The following is a 13,283-nucleotide window of genomic DNA, read 5'->3' on the forward strand; positions in this document are numbered from 1 at the left end:
TAATTATTATCACCTTGGAAAACCTCTTCGATTAGATGCTTATTCACAGTGTATCACTCGGCGTCATGAACTTGTGCGCTCTGCCCAAAGGTATACGTAAGGGAGAGTTTTTTTACTGATATAAAATCAGCCTATTATCGAATGAGTATCTACTCCTATAAAAGAAAAAAGTAACGAGATGAGATCTGAACCTTCAGAATCGTATGCATGGATTTGAACCCTCAACCCTAAACCCCGTTTCTTTATCAATGATGATGGTGGGGCATAATTGTCTTGGCAGTTGGGCATCTCGCACCCCGCAGCTACAAACAGAAAAGAGTCATCGCGCGCGGCCTCCCACTCAATAAACGCTTCCAGCCCAATCTTCAAACTGAATACCCCAGCCATTCTCCGCAAAGCAGCCCGCGTACTTCCTCGTCGAGTTTCTGTGCTCCCGCAGCTCATACAGCGAAGATACACAACCACAAAGATGGCTGGCTACACACTCTCAGTCGCACCAAACGACAAGCCACTCCAGCTACTCATTTCGTCATTCAAGAACCTTCTCACTCCCACAGTCACCGTTTCCGAGTCCACTCCGGCTGTGTCTCAGCTTGTGTTGAGCAACGCCGACACTGTTGCGGGAACAAACACCATCGTTTCGCACCTGTCAACACTCATTCCCGCGTTCAAGGAGGACCAATACACAGACCTCGAGAAGGCCGAAATCACTCAATGGCTTACCCTCACTGCCGCGTCCCCGATCATTGAGGACACTCTGCGCTCGCTGGACGGTGAGCTCAAATTCCGCACCACAATCCTCGGCGAGAAGCCTTCTATCGCAGACGTGGTTGTGTATGCCCGTCTCAAGGACGATGTTGCTGGATGGACAGATGAGCAGAGAACTGGAGAGACTGGCTACAGGAACATCGTCCGCTGGGTCGACTTTGTCCAGAACTCGCCTGTATTTGGGCTCAACCTGCCAGAGGGTGAGAAGGTCAAGATTGACCCCAGCAAGGTATTGGTGTACTTGAAGCCCGAGGAGGCTGTTAAGGAGAAGAAGAAGGAGGGTGCTGAGGGAGAGAAGAAGGTTAAGGGAAGAGCAGGTGCTGCCGAGAAGGCTAAGGAGAAGGTTGTTGAGGCTAAGGAGGTTGTTAAAGAGGAGGTTAACAAGGCTGCAACTGCTGTTGCCGGCGACGGTAAGAAGAAGCAGCAGAAGAAGGAGAAGGGCCCTCGCAGAGAGGCCCCTCCAAAGGAAGGTCCGTATATACAAGGTACTTTGCTCATTGAAAAGGCACCGCTAACATAATCTACAGAGCCTGTACTTTCACCCTGCCAGATTGACCTCCGTGTTGGGCACATTCTCTACTGCACTCCTCACCCCAACGCCGACTCATTGTTCGTGTCTACCATAGCCATGGGCGACCCAGCTGACTCAGCTCTCGTCACTCCTCCTGGAACACTAACCCTCCCTGAGTCTGTCCTCACTGCGCATAACCCTCTCCCTCCTGTACGCACAGTCTGCTCAGGTCTTAACGGACTTGTCCCCCTGGAGGCCATGCAGAACCGCAAAGTTGTTGTCGTGGCCAACCTCAAGCCCGTCACTATGCGTGGTGTCAAATCCGCTGCTATGGTCCTCGCCGCCTCCCCCGTCGGTGACGACCATGGCAAGGTCGAGCTCGTTGCCCCCCCAGAGGGTGCAGTAGCTGGTGAGCGTGTGTACTTTGAGGGCTACAAGGGTGAGCCTGAGGCAGTGCTGAACCCAAAGAAGAAGATTTGGGAGGCGATCCAGCCCGGTTTCTCAACGAGCGAAGAGAACGAGGTGATCTTCGACCGCTCAAAGGCCGGCTGGGAAGGTGATGCGGCAAAGGGCAAGGCGCCAGGTGAGGGCGCGGTTGGGAAGCTGATGGTTGAGGGCAAGGGAACATGTCGCGTTGAGAGCTTGAAGGGAGCTACTGTGCGGTAAATAGTAAACAAAAGGAGTCGGGCTGGAGCACGTGCTAGATTTTTTGAAAATTGATATTCTTTGCTGCTTTCTCATATTTGTATTCTACTAGCATTGCGACACCCAAATAAAAAAATCGCAGATAGAGAATTCCTCTCCGCATTCTCACTCAACTATAATATTATATCCTCTTCATTTATACTTCGCTGATAGTGTGATATGTCGGTTATTTCATGGATGGACTATATCACGTGATGGGGCAAATGATTTTTTTTGAGGTTACAGGCCCTTCGGTAAAAAGGTCAATGATAATTCCAAACGACAGATGGTAAGTAAACCGTTAGACTCAAGGGCCGAAGAGCACTCACTCAAGATAACCTGTCAAGTTTACCCTAAGTAGTCTATTCTGAGTTTTATAGAAATACATGCATTCAGGATCTACATTTCCTATTCTCAACACTCTGGGTGGATTCGCATGGATGTATGTGAAGCTCAACCGTATATCTGCGCATGCGTACGAGATTGTACTACATGTATGGACTTACTCAGTTGATGCAGGTCGAGACCTTTGTGACTTAAAAATCTTCCACCATATATGGGAATTATATCTCGGGGGTAAGTGGAACTAAGTTTCCTCCATGGCTGATCACTCGGCCTTCCGAGTGATCAGCGGTGACTGTATCACAAACTCTGTTGGACGATCAATGATGAGGCGGTAGGAAAAGAAGGATTGCGGGCTTTAGACTTTCAGGCCTTCGGACTTTCAAAACTCTGTAGTCACTATTTGGACCAAAGTATATGTGAGCCAGGGACATAGAGCGGTTATACGGACCTACTCTCTTGACCTCACGCTACCTACACAGGCTGCCGTCGGACGGGCTGCACATGCGTTGACCTGAATCTGGAGCTGATTCAAACTACTAGCTCTACACAGGCTAGCCAAGCAGTTGCAATCAACAAAGAGTTCTTTCCCCCTTCCTCCATTTCCTCTCTCCTCTTCCTCCATTTCCCCCCCTCCTCTTCCTCTATTTCTTCTCTCATCTTCTTTTCTTTCCTCTATCCACTCCCTTCACACGGTTCATCCCATCCATCATCATTGAAATATCTTTACATTTCGATAACAGACGCAACTACTTGACTTTGAAGATATAAACACACATTTGTGACGGAGAGACTCGAGTTGCCTCTCTTCCTCTATTCCTTCCCTCCACTTCCTTCTCACATAGTTCATCTCATCCATCATCGTTGAAAAATCTTTCCATTTCGATAACAGACTCAACTCCTTGGGCTGCCATTTGAAGATATAAGCACATACTTGTGACGGAGATATTCGAGTTTCGTCGAACGATTCGAATCGTAGTTAAGGTCTGTTACTCACCACTGCTTTTCTCCCCTTCTCCCCCTTCACTGCATCCTTATTTTTATCGAGACTGACACTTCCTTATTTCTTTTACACAGACAGTAAAAGAGATAGCGTACAAATAAAACAACAGCACTAATTTCGACTTCTGTCGAACTCAAGGTCTGCTATTCCAGCCCCCCTTTTTAATAAAATCCGATCTCCCCTTCACTTTATCCGTATTTTCATCTTGTTCTGATGATTTGGATAGAGTTGACAATCGAGACTAACACTCATCACGTTTCTTTTGCACAGATAGTAAAAAAAAAAGTCGAGAGTATACAAATACAAACACAGCCTTATTTCGACTTCTGTCACACCTAAGGTCTGTTATTCCCGCTCCTTTTTCAATGAAATCTTATTTCCCCTTCACTTCATCCTTATCTTCATCCTTTTCTACGCATCTAAAAATATTTTCCTCAAAACTGACTCATTTTATGTAGATCTTCATCCAATACCACCCCCATACTTTAAAAAATGGACTGGACAAGAAAACTCAAAACCAAATGCCTCAAGCTCATCACCGCCAACAAAGAGGAACCAGCGGCCGAAGACCTAATCCCTCTGGTAGATATCCCACCTCGCCAACCAAAACCCAAGCCTGAGGCCCGCATTGCGGGGAACTCAAGGCTGCCCAGATCCGGGGGCCCCGGACTCCCCAAAAAGGGTTATCGTCGCTATAAATTCGGCGATCTGGAGAAAGAGGAGACGACTGACGAAGACGAGGGCCAAAACCAGGAAGAAGAGGAGGAGGGGACCGAGGCCGAGATGGATGCTATAAGCATCGTGCATATGTTGGATGATGAAGTCTCCGGAAAGGGAAAGAGAGATGGGTCTGGTACAGGGAGTAGCAATGGGGATGTCGAGGATACTGAGTAGTTGGAGGGTTTGTTTTTCCCTTTTGCCTTTTCACTCTTTTTCTTCGTGTCTGATATATATTGATTCTACCATGTGCTAATCTTCTTTATCAGGCTGGTGACTAGACACAACTACCATGGAATTTCCAGCAATTATGTTTTGTTTTACGAGTCTTCCGGCATTTCCTACTATGTTTACCAATCTTCCGGATCTTTGTAGTCATCTCTTCCTTGAGCTTGTCTTTGCTTGGGGTTTTCTTGTTTTCCTGTTACGTGTTACGTTAGCTCTCAACCTCTGCTTCTTTCTGTATCCATTGAGTATATATTGTACGGATTTCCTTTCTTTCTCTCTGGCTGTTTACTGTGGATGATTCTGTTTCCCCTTTACTTTACTTTTTTTACTTCTTCTTTCCTTTCCTCCCTCGGGCAATGACGCCCATGGTAGCCAGCTTTGAATAGTTCACACCGATATCTCTTAAAACTTCCTTTTAAAAACATGTATAGCCGTTAGTAGCACTACCAAGACGATAATAAACACAGTAGCTCCACAACCAAAAAAGGAACCCACTGACTTCCAATAACCAATATCCCGCCCCCCGACACGAGCTCGATTTGATATACCGATACATATAAACACCCTCTCACCCTCACCCCTCACCCCCAAAGTAATAAAAAAAAAAGAAATGCCAAACTCAAAGCAAGCAAGAAAGCAGCAAAAAAAAAAAGCACTAATAAAAAAAACCCCTCAGCTACGTACAATACACCCTCCCCCATAGCAGCCCATGTTTAGCCAAACATATCCTCCGCCCTATTCCTCCTCGCCCCGCCCCTCCTGCGCCCCCCCTCCTCCACCACAAGCCCCTCCCCCTTCGCAGCCCTCAGCTTCTGCGCAAACAACTCATCCCCCCCACCACCACCACCGCCCGCCTGCTGCCCCCCACGGCCCTTAATCCTATACCCCGACTCCCTATCGCTCCCACCATCCAAGTTGATCCGCTCCTCCAGCGACTTCTTGACCACCGGCCTCGCCACGCGCTCCTCCAGTCTCCCCGGAAACAGCTCCACCGCCGGCCCCGGCGACACCTCAAACCTCGAACTCGCCGCAGGCCGCCGCGGGAACAGCTCCACGGGCTCGCTGCGCAGCCGCCCACTGCCACTGCCACTGCCACTGCCACTGCCACTGCCCTCGTCGCTGCGCAGGCGCCCGCTCTCTTCAGACCTGGCGGCGGAGGCGCGCTCGGGGAACAGCTCGCGCGAGCGGTTGCGGTTGCGGCTGCGGCCGGGGAACAGCTCGACGGGCGAGCGGGAGCGCTCGCGGCGCGGCGAGTAGGAGCGGTCGCGCGAGGTGCGGCTGCGCGAGGTGCGGCTGCGCGAGGTGCGGCGGCTGCGCGACACATTGCGCGAGGTGCGGCGGCTGCGCGACACGTTGCGCGAGCTGGCGGCGGCGGCGTCGTCGTCGTCGTCGTAGAAGCCGTCCGTGTACATGTCGGTTGTGCGGCGGCGGTCGTGCTCGCGGCTGTCGTAGTGGCGGCGCTCGTAGTCGGCGTTGGCGTTGGCGCTGTCGGCGCGGCGGGGGCGGGTGCGGCGGGATTCTTCGCGTTCGCGGCGGCTGCGGAGGTTGTTAGCTTTGTGTTCTGGGTGCTGTGTGCAGGAGGGGGAAAGAGGTGGCTCACAGGCGTGCGGCCTGCTCGACGCGGTCCTCCTCGGGGTTGAACAGGTAGTATCGGCTCCTGTCTCTCGCGCCCGCAATCTTCTTGTCGCTCACCCTCGCGACCCTGACCTCCAGGCGCGAGTCCGGGTGCGACGCCGCCAGCCTCGCGGGCCGCAGCGCGAGCGGCGGCAGCTGCTGCTCCTGCGGCTCTAGGGCTAGGGCTCGCAGCGCATCGGCGGCATCCTCGGCGGTGCGGTACACCAGGCAGCCTATGTAGCCTCACTGTCAGCATTGCTTGCCCTCAGCGGGGGAGGAAAGGGGGGGGGACGGACACGAGGAGTCGTCGATCCACTCGACCTTTGCGATCGATGCGGCTGTGAAGTGCTCGGACACGAAGGCCTTGACGTTGGCGGTGGACATGCTGTCGACGCCTTTGAGGTAGACCTTTTCGGGGGCGAGCTGCTCGGTCTCGACGTCTTGCATTGGCTCGGCGGCCCCTGCTGCGGGTGTGGATATGGGGGCGGCGGCGGTGGTGGCGGTGGTGGTGGGGGGGTCGTCGTAGTCCATGAGGATGTCGTCGTCGTCGTCGTCGTAGGAGATTTGCACGGCGGGGTGGGCCATTGTTTGCGGCGGGGGCGCGGTGGTGGCGAAGGGGTTGTCCGTGGGCTGGTTTGGTTTTTCTGTCTGGCAATGGGAAGGGGGTGTGGAGGTGTAAGTGAGTGTGAGTGTGAGTGGGAGATGGAGATAGATGAGAGATGAAGAGGGAGGGGAGGAGTGTAGATAGTAGATGGAGAGCGGGTGCTGGCTGTGGTGTCTCTTCTTCTCTGCCGTGTGTCGTGTGTCTATCTTCTCTGCTGCGTGGAGAGACTCGCGTGCATGACGCGCAGGAGGAGGCAGAAGCAACGCAGTGATGTGTGTTGCTGTGGCAGAGATGCGTGTTGCTGTGGCAGAGCGGTATCGTTTTAGATGAGCCTGGGAACTCACTGCTTGGTGCTGGCTTGCGGGTGTTGAGCCTCACACAAGGGCCTGGGGTGCCATCCACAGACAATACAATACAGCGCAATACAATACAATACAATACAACACAATACAACACAACGCAACACAACACAACACAACACAACACCCACTCGCAATGCCCGCACCCGACTCTCCAGTGCTCCTCGTGGCCCGCTTCCTCAAGTCCAATGGCTACGACAAGGTGAGCAATTTATCCTCTCGAGCCCCGCCTACTGACAAGCCTGCAGACTCTCGCAGCCTTCCTACACGAGACAAACCTCCCCGCCTCCAGCGTCGACCCCAAAGACCCCACCACCGCCCTCAGCCTCGAGAAGCTGCTCGACGAGAAGCGCCTCTTCGACCTCTCCCTCACCCTCGAGAAGGTCGAGATCCTCGACCACGAAGACGAGTTCACCACACCCTGTGCGCCCCATCAGACACTAGATATGTACCCCACTAACCCTCCTCCCAGACCCCACAATCCCACGCCTGATCGCCCCCCCCGCCACCCCCCAATCCAACGTCCTCTCCGTCACCCTCGCGCCCACCCTCGCCCCCTGGCACCACCCCGTCCTCATCGCCACAACCGCCGACCGCTTCCTCCGCCTCTACACCCTCACCGGCACGCTCCTCGCCGCGCACCCCGCCCTGCACCCCTCCGCCATCCTCTCCGTCACCGTGCTGCAGCACAAATGGCTCATCACCACCTCCATGACCGGCCACCTCGCCCTCTCCACCCCCACCTCCCCCACCCCCCTCTGCACCCTCCGCCCGCACACAAAATACGCCACCCGCGCCGCCCTGCACAGCACCACCCTCCTCGCAACCGCATCCTACGACGGCACAATCGCAGCACACACCATCGTCTACGACCCCGCCACCGGCACCCCCTCCCTCGCCCCGCTCGGCACCCTCACCCTCCCCACGCCGCCCGAGGCCCTCGCCATCGTCACCCCCCCCTCTACTGCTCCCAACCCCCTACTGGTGTTCTCCCGCCGCGACAGCACGGCCCTGCACTACCACCTGCTCGCCCCCGGCCTGCCGCACCACGCCACGCACAGCCTCGCGCCGGCGGCCAACAGCTGGGCGGCCTTCCACGCCATGGACCTCGCCCCGCACCCCACGGACCCCACGCTCCTCGCCGTCGCAACGAGCCACGTCCCCGTCATGAAGTTCCTGCTCGTGCGCGTGGCCAGCGCGGAGGTGCTGAAAGAGGTCTTCGTCGGCGCGCCGCAGGGCGCATACTCCAGCGGCGCGCTCGCGTGGCGGCCGTGCGCGCGCGGGGTGTGGGTGAATGGCGATGACGGGGTTGTGCGCGGGGTGGAGGTGCGGAGCGGGAAGGTTGTTGCTGCGCTGCGGGTCTGCGGGGGCGGGGAGAAGGTGAGGGCGCTGTGGGCGGGGATGGCGGAGGGAGGGGGGGAGGAGGAGGAGGAGGGGGGAGGGGGAGGGGGAAAAGGAGTGGCTGGTGACGGGCGGGTTCGATAAGGGGTTGAAGGTGTGGAGGGTGCGCAGGCTTGGGGAGGAGGTGGGCGGTGCGGAGGTGGATGTGGGGGAGCTGGGGGGGGGGGGGGGTAGGTAGGTGAGAGGTGGGTAGGTCAATGATTGGGATGCAGGTTTATAGGTTTGTTGGAGATTGTGACTTCTTATTTTTCTTGTGAAGAGTGTAGATACGGTTTTTTAAAAACAGTATCAAGATGACGAGATCGTGGTTGTAGGTGACCAGAACAGAACACTGCCAGAATCTTTGTACAGAGTCGTCGTGCGCACGGTAATTTGCGACACTGTACAGTACCAAACCTACCTACCTACCCACTTACCTTTTGGCACGGTGTGAGAGGTTTCCAAGTAACCCCCCTTACAAAACTACGTTCAACCAGAGGGAAATCCAGTGTAGATACACTGCCAATTCCCCCTACTAACAAGCCTTTTCACTCACCCTGCAACTCACAAACTCACAACCTTCCCCCCCCCACCCCCCAAAAAACCACCATCATCACCCCCCCACAACACCAAGAACTCCAAAGCAAAAAAAAAAAAGAAATGCGACAAACCCGGATTGAACGGGTGACCTCCAGATGGCACCCCGGATAAAGACACTTCAGTCTGGCGCTCTCCCAACTGAGCTATTATCGCGTCGCTGGGTTTCGTCCCATCTTTTTTGCGCCTTCCGCGGCGGCGGCGGCGGCGCGGGGGGTAACCATCTTGGGCTAGTTGCTGAGAAGGTCTTGGCGAGCGGGTACCTTGTTGCGGCCGATTTGGGGCTTGGCATTGGGGGGGGGGGGGGAAGCGACTCATGATCCTCGTTCTCTCTTGCGACTTCACGAACCCCCCCTTTTGGTTAAACCGATGTCGATTCTAACCTACACTCATGTACATAGCGAAGAATGCAATCATCACAATCTTTTCCCGCCCTTTCCTTTTTTCCTTTTCCCCCCTTTCCTCTTGCAAATTGCTCCAGAGCATCGCATCCCCCCCCCTTACCAACACTCTGGGTCAAAGCCTGATATACAATCGTGGTTTGTCCCTATTTTGGTGTAAGGCACATCATCCCAGACTCTCTACTCACCGCCGCGCCCTGACAATGATGATGGCTGCCGGGGGGGGGTTCCTTTTCATGTAGTCGACATTTATCTTTTTTTTTTTATTGTAGTTTTAGTGTTAAAGACTCTTTTTTCTGTTTGGACTTTTTTCGGTGTTTGTGTTTGGGAGTGTGCTTTTGGCTTTTTTGTGTGTGTGTGTGTGTGTGTGATTTTGGAGTATGGATGCTCACGGGTGTGATAGATGTGTGAGATTCGTGTGGCGCCGGACTTGAATTTGGGCGCTCGTGTTGCGGGCCGCCCACTAGTCAACTACAATGCGGCGTGCGGTGTGCGGTGTGCGGGTGCCCGGGCGGCGGTCATGTTGGCTTGCGTTCGTCGAGTCGGTGCATACAGTGGAGTCTCGTTAGTAGCATATGGTCGGGAACGTCGCCCATCGAGAACATGCTTGTATCAGGCATCATTTTGCTCATGCCGACCTGGTTGGAATATGCTACTATCGATTATGCCACTGTCGAGTATGCTGCTATCGGGACTCCGTTGTATATAGCCGCTGGTTTCCATGTGGCCGGACGTCGACCGGCCGGAGCTTCCAGGCGTCAGCTGTTGGCTGGCTGGGCTTTCGGAAACATCAGCATCAACTCTTTCAACGTTGCTACCAGAGTTGCGGATATGTGGTGGCCGGACGTCGACTCGCCAGTCAGAAACAGCGGCGTCAACATTGCCATAAGAAGAATTGCAGATATCCGGTGGCCAGGCTAGATACTGCCAAAGGTCTGCTACTTGTGCGGGCTTGTCGTGGATATAAAGTTCGGACGAAAGACTACGAGAGAAGGCTACAATGAGAACTGTTTGGACCTGTCACTTCCAAAAGGACCCGTCATCTCATCCACGACTCGACATCACGACATCAAATGTGTCTTTTTGCAGACCTCCACCCCACCAAAGCTTTATTGCACAGGCCAGCCAGTATGCCTCGCACCCAGCTCTATCAATACCTATCGTTATCCCACCCTAATTACAAAACACACATCCAGATCGTAGGAACCTTTATCAAAAGGACCATAGACAGAAATAATAAAAATTTTCAATTTCACAATCTTCGAATCCAGACCTAGAAGGAACCTTTTACTTATCCAACTTGGTTCCCAATATATGCCCCAAATACCCACCGGGCAACCATGCTCACCCACCTCACCAGCCGCTCCACCTCCCACTCCCACCGCCGCCGCCCCGACTCCCGCCCACGCCCACTACACATCCCCGGCCAAGCCTCGCACGTCCAGTCGCTAATCGCCTTCTTCAACCGCAAGTCGCAGGAGCCCGTCGTCGTCTCGCGCCCCTGCTTCGACCGCAGCAAGATCCCGCCCAACAAGGTCCGCTCCATGGTGCAGAGCTGGCTGCGCGTCGCATCGTCCGCCCCGTCGCCCAGCGAGGGCAGCAGCGGCGGCGGCGGCGTCGTCGTCACACGCACGTCACACACCTCCCCCATCACGCTCCGCGGGGCGATGGAGTTCCCGCCGCAGGAGGTTGATGCCAGGCTCCGCAGTGTCAAGGGGTGGAAGTCGGGGCGGGCCGTGAGGACGGAGGAGGCGCGGCCGGCGAGGAGAAAGCGGCGGGAGGGCGAGAGGCGCGGGGGGGATGAGGCGGGTTATGGCGGCACTCCGGAGGTCGAGATTGCGATGCCGTTGTCGCCGCCGGAGCAGCCGGCGATGACGCCGCCGGTGCCGATGCCGGAGGTGGTGCAGCCGCTGACGGCGCTGAGGTTGAGGAGGTTGGAGAGCGAGATTACGAGGTCGTCGTCGCTGGGGGTGGAGGTGTCTGCGTCGCCGAGTGGCAGTGAGATGCCGAGGACGCCGGGGAGGGGGGGTAGGGAGAGGTATGGCGAGCCTGGGGAGAAGAGGTATATTGAGCCAGAGGAGGAGAGGTATATTGAGCCTGAGGGAAAGAGGAATGATCCCAGGATGGCCCATGCGGGGCGGATGTCGCCGGCTTCTCGGGCTCTGTCGGTGATTTCGAAACGCTCCACTAGGAGCTCTTGGAAGGATGCGTTTCAGTCTGTGAGGGACAGCTTTAGGAGGAGACCTCCTGCAGCTGGATCCTCTGGCGTGACGGGGTCTTCTGCTGTGACGGGGTCTTCTGTTTCTGTTGCGGGATCCCCTGCCAGGACTGGATCCTCTGCGTCAAAGTTGTCTGCGGAGATGAAGCCTGGTCGAGATAGTAGAAGCAAGTACATCAAATCCATCCCCGACACTCCGTCCCCGGACCCGCCGGCAGCGGGCTACATCACGGCCCCCGATACCTTCGGCGCCTCCAAGAACCTCATGGCCGCCGTCCAGACACACGTCACCCGGCGCTCCCTGATGGAACAACCCGCAGCCTCCGAAGAAAACCTCCTCCCCAGCGACCCCGGGCAGCAGCAGAACGGCGCAGCAGTTAATATCAGCAGAGCTTCCCACGCACCACCCACCGACCCACCACCGCTCTCCCAGAGCGTCGAAGAACCCAACACCCTCACCGCCGTCGGCGAGCTCTCCCGCTGGAACAAAAGCCCGCGCTCCGCCCGCCCGCGCGCCTACACAAAGCGCACCACCGAGCGCCGCGCCATCCCCGACTCCTTCCGCCGCCCGCACTCGCCCACCCGCACCCGCACCCGCACCACCCGCAAGGAGAGCCCGCTGAAACCAGTCTCGCCCCTCCGCGTCATCAAGGACAAGTCCGCACAGAGCACCATCACCCCCGCCACCATCACCGCCACCGCCGGCCCGCGCAACGTGACGTTCACCACAGCCCCGGACCCGGACCCGGCCCGCCTCACCCGCGCGTCCATGGACACGCTCACGTCGTTCGAGCTGCAGCCGCCGGCGTCGCTCAGCTCGTCCAGCGACATCCTCCGAGAACCCCCGCCGCAGGGCCCGCTGGGGAGGAAAGCGGCGCCGGCGAATATGCGCTTCGAGTCGCTCAGCTCGCTGGACACGCCGCCGCCGAACCCGCCGCAGGCGATCCGCTCGCCGACGCTGATCCGCGAGATGGCGTTTCCGGCGCTGCGGATGCGCGGGGATGCCGGGCAGGATACGACGCCCGCCGAGGAGGGGGGCGCGGAGGGGGCGAGGAGGGGCAGGGGGGAGGGGAAGGGGAAGGGGTGGAAGGTGAAGCGTGGTAAGACCGCCGCTGCCACCACCACTGCTGCTGCTGCTGCGGCGGGGGTGAAGAGCTTGCCCGGGGAGAAGGGGGAGAGGGGGGAGAATGCGGCGCCGCCGAAGAGGGTGATATATGCCGATACAGACTGGCGCACCGACACCGACGCTGACGCCGCACAGGCGCTGATTGATCTGCAGGGTATGCAGATGCAGTTCAACGACGGGCAGGGCGGGAGTCCCGCTTCTGCTTCTGATGTGCAGGAGAGTCCCCAGGAAAGTGAAAGTAGTCCCCAGGAAAGTGAACGTAGTCCCCAGGAAAGTGAACGTAGTCCCCAGGAAAGTGAACGTAGTCCCCAGGAAAGTGGGAGTGGGAGTAGTCCCCAGGAACCGGCACCGAGGAGGGATAGTATGAGCCTGAGTCTGAGCTACATCATGCCCGTGCCTGACGAGGGCGGGTCAGTGGAGGCGTTCCGGGACCTGGAGATGGGGCTGCCGGTGTCGACGCCGGTGCTGGGGGATGGTGACCCGGTGCTTGTGGGGTGGGGGGGAGGCTATGGGGTGCGGCCGCTTGGGATTGTGACGGCGGTTGGGGGGGTTGTGACGGCGGTGGAGGAGCCGGTCGCGAGGGGGCGGAGGAGGAAGAGGGTGGCGTCTTAGGTTCATAGGACAGGAATTGGGGGGGGGGGGGGGGGGGGGGCTATTATTATTGTACTGACTTTTTTTTTGTTGTTGTTGGCGCTGCGCTTGGTTGGAAAGTGCAGTGTTGGTTATGATGG

General features: G+C 56.7%; 6 protein-coding genes across 6 annotated transcripts; 5 read left to right on the forward strand and 1 right to left on the reverse strand.

Moving 5' to 3' along the window:
• Positions 1 to 469: 469 nt before the first annotated feature.
• H6S33_009411 (uncharacterized protein) lies at positions 470 to 1,945 on the forward strand (the record flags this gene model as incomplete). Its single annotated transcript, XM_044840803.1, has 2 exons — positions 470 to 1,238; positions 1,296 to 1,945. The coding sequence occupies 2 exons, from the start codon at positions 470 to 472 to the stop codon at positions 1,943 to 1,945; spliced, it is 1,419 nt and encodes a 472-aa protein (XP_044698226.1).
• Positions 1,946 to 3,800: 1,855 nt separating this feature from the next.
• H6S33_009412 (uncharacterized protein) lies at positions 3,801 to 4,202 on the forward strand (the record flags this gene model as incomplete). Its single annotated transcript, XM_044840804.1, has 1 exon — positions 3,801 to 4,202. One exon carries the CDS (start codon positions 3,801 to 3,803, stop codon positions 4,200 to 4,202), a length of 402 nt encoding a protein of 133 aa, XP_044698227.1.
• A 764-nt stretch (positions 4,203 to 4,966) lies between these two features.
• Positions 4,967 to 6,452, reverse strand: H6S33_009413 (uncharacterized protein; the record flags this gene model as incomplete). Its single annotated transcript, XM_044840805.1, has 3 exons — positions 4,967 to 5,789; positions 5,854 to 6,100; positions 6,164 to 6,452. 3 exons carry the CDS (start codon positions 6,450 to 6,452, stop codon positions 4,967 to 4,969), a joined length of 1,359 nt encoding a protein of 452 aa, XP_044698228.1.
• A 514-nt stretch (positions 6,453 to 6,966) lies between these two features.
• On the forward strand, positions 6,967 to 8,315 carry H6S33_009414 (uncharacterized protein; the record flags this gene model as incomplete). Its single annotated transcript, XM_044840806.1, has 3 exons — positions 6,967 to 7,032; positions 7,079 to 7,253; positions 7,303 to 8,315. The coding sequence occupies 3 exons, from the start codon at positions 6,967 to 6,969 to the stop codon at positions 8,313 to 8,315; spliced, it is 1,254 nt and encodes a 417-aa protein (XP_044698229.1).
• Positions 8,316 to 9,838: 1,523 nt separating this feature from the next.
• Positions 9,839 to 10,129, forward strand: H6S33_009415 (uncharacterized protein; the record flags this gene model as incomplete). Its single annotated transcript, XM_044840807.1, has 1 exon — positions 9,839 to 10,129. One exon carries the CDS (start codon positions 9,839 to 9,841, stop codon positions 10,127 to 10,129), a length of 291 nt encoding a protein of 96 aa, XP_044698230.1.
• Positions 10,130 to 10,548: 419 nt separating this feature from the next.
• On the forward strand, positions 10,549 to 13,164 carry H6S33_009416 (uncharacterized protein; the record flags this gene model as incomplete). Its single annotated transcript, XM_044840809.1, has 3 exons — positions 10,549 to 12,401; positions 12,489 to 12,633; positions 12,688 to 13,164. 3 exons carry the CDS (start codon positions 10,549 to 10,551, stop codon positions 13,162 to 13,164), a joined length of 2,475 nt encoding a protein of 824 aa, XP_044698231.1.
• Between the last annotated feature and the right edge of the window lie 119 nt (positions 13,165 to 13,283).

Source organism: Morchella sextelata, assembly GCF_020137385.1.
Source record: "Morchella sextelata strain SCLS chromosome Unknown scls_3, whole genome shotgun sequence".
NCBI lineage: Eukaryota > Fungi > Ascomycota > Pezizomycetes > Pezizales > Morchellaceae > Morchella > Morchella sextelata.